Raw genomic sequence first — 4,697 nt, forward strand, 5'->3', positions numbered from 1 at the left:
CGCACACACACATATATATATATTAAATATATATAATGTAATATAATAAAATATAACATATTACAATAGATGTCTATGAATGTATATATAAATATACATATGTACAAATATACATATACACATGTATATGTATATATGTATATAGGTGCGTATCAATGCATGCATTATATATATATATATATATTATATATGTATTCGTGTATTTAGGTGCGTATCAATGCATGTATTAATTATATATATGTATGTATGTATGTATATACGAACATATGTAGACACACACACATATCTACATATATGTTAAATTGCGTGTGTATGTGTGTATATGTGTAAGTGTATATTACATTAGATGCACATTCCTAATGAATCAGTTAAACATTGAAACCGTTGGTTCGGGCACCCTCGTCTAATTATTTTATTCGTGTTTGATTAATTTGGTCGGCTGGTTCGGGCACCCTCGTCTAATTATTTTATTCGTGTTTGATTAATTTGGTCGGCTTGTTAGATAGAAGTCAAAGAAATTTATCTCTTCCCAGTATATTACATTGTTCCTATTGAACTATTTGTTGGCGAGCTATTCAATGATGCAGGTTGGTTAGTCATCACTAATGGTTCAAATACCTTATCTGTGTAATTTGGTGTATACCTTAGTTCATCTCTCAGAAGCTTCCTCAAGTAGTAATCTCTCATTTTCCTACCCAGTGTAAAGAATACGCCCGTGCATTGGTTTTGTGTGCACGTTACGAGTCTAAATTCTAATCCCCAATCAATACTGACCAATCTCTGCGCCTCTGCAACCCAACTCGGTAGATCCTTGGTACTGTTGTACAACCCCTGTGTCGCTGTTGTGTACTTGTCTACTTTCGTACCGACCACCGTAATAGGCACTGGAACATAATAGCTCTGCATAAACCGACGTCGCCGATCCACTAGTTCTTCTTTGAGCGCAATCACGTGATCAAAACTCTTCTGATCCACTACAGAGAATGTCAAAATGTAGCCGTGAGCCCACCACAGGGGGTCTAAAGTATGTGGGATATCGGTTTTGATTGTGGACGCTTTGGCTCCATGTAATGCCAAACTTTTACCTCTCATTAAATCCGCGGATGATTGACTTTGAGATCTTCCGAAGCGCGGTTTCCTAAGTACACCTCTGGTAGGTACGCCCGAACCGAAGTGCACATCATTCGCACATGTCCATGCCTCTGCTGAACTGTCAAGAATATTCACATGACAGCTGTTGCCGGCCACACTCAAATCATACACCGATAAGTCCGAAACAGTCGGCTCGTAAACTGCATTAAAAAGTCCATGTTGTAATCTATGGACTAGAGTTGACTTCCCAGTTTTCCTGGCTCCCAGCAACGCTATGTTCAAAGCTCCGTTACTCCCCAAACTATCACCCCAATCTATCGTTTGAAATGACTTCTTGTGCCGTTTTAAAAGATGACTGAAATCGATATCTGGAACCACGTGTGCTTCGGCACTGGACATGCTCGATGCAACCCCGCTATCAGATCCTGACGACTCGTACGAAACACACACGTCCGAGTCACGATCTGACTCCAAGGTGATTCTCGCAATTATGTTAGTATCGTTCTGATCATCGGTCCTTGCATTCATGTCAACGTTGTGAGTGCCGGTTGTTCTTTCTAGCAATGCTGCTGTTCGGGACCTCTGAAGGCCACCACTTCGATGAGCACTAGAATTGGCATTAGTCAGGCTATTATCTGATTTAGTCGATAATAGGGGAATCCTGCGCGTTGCATTAGATAGAAAATTGTCAGGTTTAGTTGTGTGAACGGGAACTTCACGGCAACTTGTTGATGGGCCAGAGCTAAATGTCGAACCGAAGTCTATTTGTGTGAATTCGCCATCTAAATTCTGACCAGCTCCCGATTTTAGAGCTCGCTGTAATTTGGTAAGCAAATGGCTAGAGCTCAAATCCATTTCCTGATTGCGAACTGCCGCTTGCAGCCTCAGAGTGCTTGCTGTCGATTTACTTCTCAGAGTATTGCTGGACATACTCATTGATTTCACCGAGTGAGAATTTTCCACTTGCAAACGTTTAGAGTGTTCTCTCAGATTTTTGTTTAAACTCGTGAAAGATGCAGCACTACTAGTGACTCCCTCATACACTGTGCTACATTCACTCGCCATTCGACTGCTCTGTCGACGCAGCATACTAGATACGCACATTTTCCCGTGCCCATCTTCTCGTGGTTCACACTGCGCAATCACATCGTCAACTAAGTCCCTTTCACTCTTATCATTGCCACTATAGTTGTCTGGGGACAAGAAACTCATAGACTCTCCCACCTTTTTAGTTACGTCTGCAGGCGTTTCTGGCGAAGACGCTTGAGAAGTTGCATTGCCCTTCACAATCGTCTTCTCGAAGGTATCTATCAGTTGCTGCAGACATGCTAAACTATCATTGCTGGTCGAGACAAAACCCTTACTTTTAATTTTGTACTTTCTGCTTTCACCTTTCATTGTTGCATACTTACTGTCACAGTGGTGACTTTTGAGATCATTCTCTAAGTCCATTTTTGAACTACCACTTATCCTAGAACCATTTGTCGGAGTCCACGATTTGGATGTGCGACGCGAATAGTCACCGGTGGGCCACTTTCGACACGAAGGATTGGTACCTGTAAATCTACTCTGAATTTTCTGTATCATCTTGGTAATTAATCTTAGTCTCTTCTTCTCTGACGGCTCACAGTGAGGTATTGTTGGCTTGTCGCTTCCACACCGACAGCCTTCATGTTCTGCAGCGCATGACAGCTGTATTTCATTCACACCCTCTTCCTCGAAGCAATTGCGCTCTAAAGTATCGACGGCCACGATTGTACTTTTCGAGTTCGCATCACCCACATACTGGTGGCTCACCTCGGCTACATCGATCATTTCTTCACGATTTTTGGTGCTGACTGTCAGTACCGGTGAGGTAAAGTAAACAATACCTAATTAGCATGCTTCAAAATGAACGGATGCCATAGCAGACGCACCTCTTGTATCTTATATTTATTTTATATTTGCAATCTGCGGATCGTATGATGCGCTCTTCAGCTCACAGTCTGGTACGATGACAAAAATTACCACAGTAGAAAGTCTACAAATTATCAGATTTTGCTTTCAGTCAGTGGTTTTATTTTTTACAAACCAATTTAGCAATCACTAATTGACTACACACACAGCCAATATCAAATGATATATTGTCGCAATAAGACGGTCACACTCCCTGTCAGCGACTCACACAGTCACAGTGTCTCACACAAACAGGGGGCCAGCCAGGGGGCAGGGGCTGGCACAGCCCAGCCCCGCAGGTGAACACATGAAATATTTAAAAGAAAATAAGTCCACGACTCCAAAAGTCCAAATCACGCTGACGCCCGTATCAGGTTTTCAAAAAAAACATGAGCCAAGTTTTCTTTGAAACAAAAAACTAGAGAGAGCAGTGAGCAGAGCCAATTTGCCAGAGTGTGCTTCTGCAGTCTCACAGTCTCACGCACTCTCTAATCTCTATTTCACATGCTGTCATACTGTTATAGATTGTCATATTTACTTACAGTCTCATAAACGTACACGCGCGGCACGGACAGTCGGACACTGTCTAATGATATCACTCGTGAGCCGTGAAATCATCTCTCGTCAGTCACTCGCAACTCTCGAGTCTCATCTGCAGATCAGACTCGCGTCTCACAAATTGTCAAATTCACGCTGCAAATAGTAAATACAATAAATACAGAGATATGTACTGCAGCTAAATATTTACTTTAGTTGTAACTCTGTAGTCTGTGCTCTGTAGCCTGTAGCTCTAATGACAAATAAGTCCAAATGAGTATATTCTATATATATATTTTTTCAAAATAATAAAAAAGTGTTCCATTACAATAACACATCGACCACCAGCTGACCGAGGAGCACATTTTTTCGATAATAAATATGGAGAAAAATTGGCATACTAATATTTTAAAATAATAAATATGCACTGAAAACGTTAAATATAAAATATGAAATATGAGATGAAATTTAGAAAAAATATCGTAAAACGCGTGTTGATTTCAGAAATATGGCAAAATAATAATATTTGGTATTTAAAAATTGAAATAAGCAATAAATATGCCATATTTCTAAAATATGCCATTTTTTTTATAAATATGCCATTTCTTTTATAAATATGCCATATTTCTGAAATATGCCGTATAAAGTACAATATATATATATTTACGAAATAGAATATGCAGTATTTCACGGCTGTATTATAGGGATTGTATAGGCATATAGCCTTTATTAAGCAGTTCTAGCAAATGATTTATATAGGCATATTGGCTGTATTTTGTAGTTAGTGGCTGTAGTTTGTAGCTATATTAAAGGAATTGTACAGGTGTATAGTAGCTGATTTATAGCTGATGTAATAAAATATCGCATATACGTTTTATTTCATATATTATATTTTCGTGAATATGTGTACAGATGTATATGGTACATGTGGCATATTTCTGAAAAATACCATATTTCATGTATATATATATATATATATATATATATATATATATATATATATATATATATATATATATATATATATATATATATATATATATATATATATATGTGTGTGTGTGTGTGTGTGTGTGTGTGTGTGTGTGTGTGTGTGTGTGTTTGTGTATTTATATATATATATATATAATATA

General features: G+C 38.6%; 1 protein-coding gene across 1 annotated transcript; it reads right to left on the minus strand.

The window, feature by feature from the left end:
• Nucleotides 1–406: 406 nt before the first annotated feature.
• On the minus strand, nucleotides 407–2,973 carry SARC_08756 (hypothetical protein). The gene has a single exon (XM_014297248.1). It carries the CDS (start codon nucleotides 2,905–2,907, stop codon nucleotides 538–540), a length of 2,370 nt encoding a protein of 789 aa, XP_014152723.1. The 5' UTR covers nucleotides 2,908–2,973; the 3' UTR covers nucleotides 407–537.
• Between the last annotated feature and the right edge of the window lie 1,724 nt (nucleotides 2,974–4,697).

The sequence above is a fragment of the Sphaeroforma arctica genome, assembly GCF_001186125.1.
Source record: "Sphaeroforma arctica JP610 unplaced genomic scaffold supercont1.821, whole genome shotgun sequence".
Classification (NCBI taxonomy): domain Eukaryota; class Ichthyosporea; order Ichthyophonida; genus Sphaeroforma; species Sphaeroforma arctica.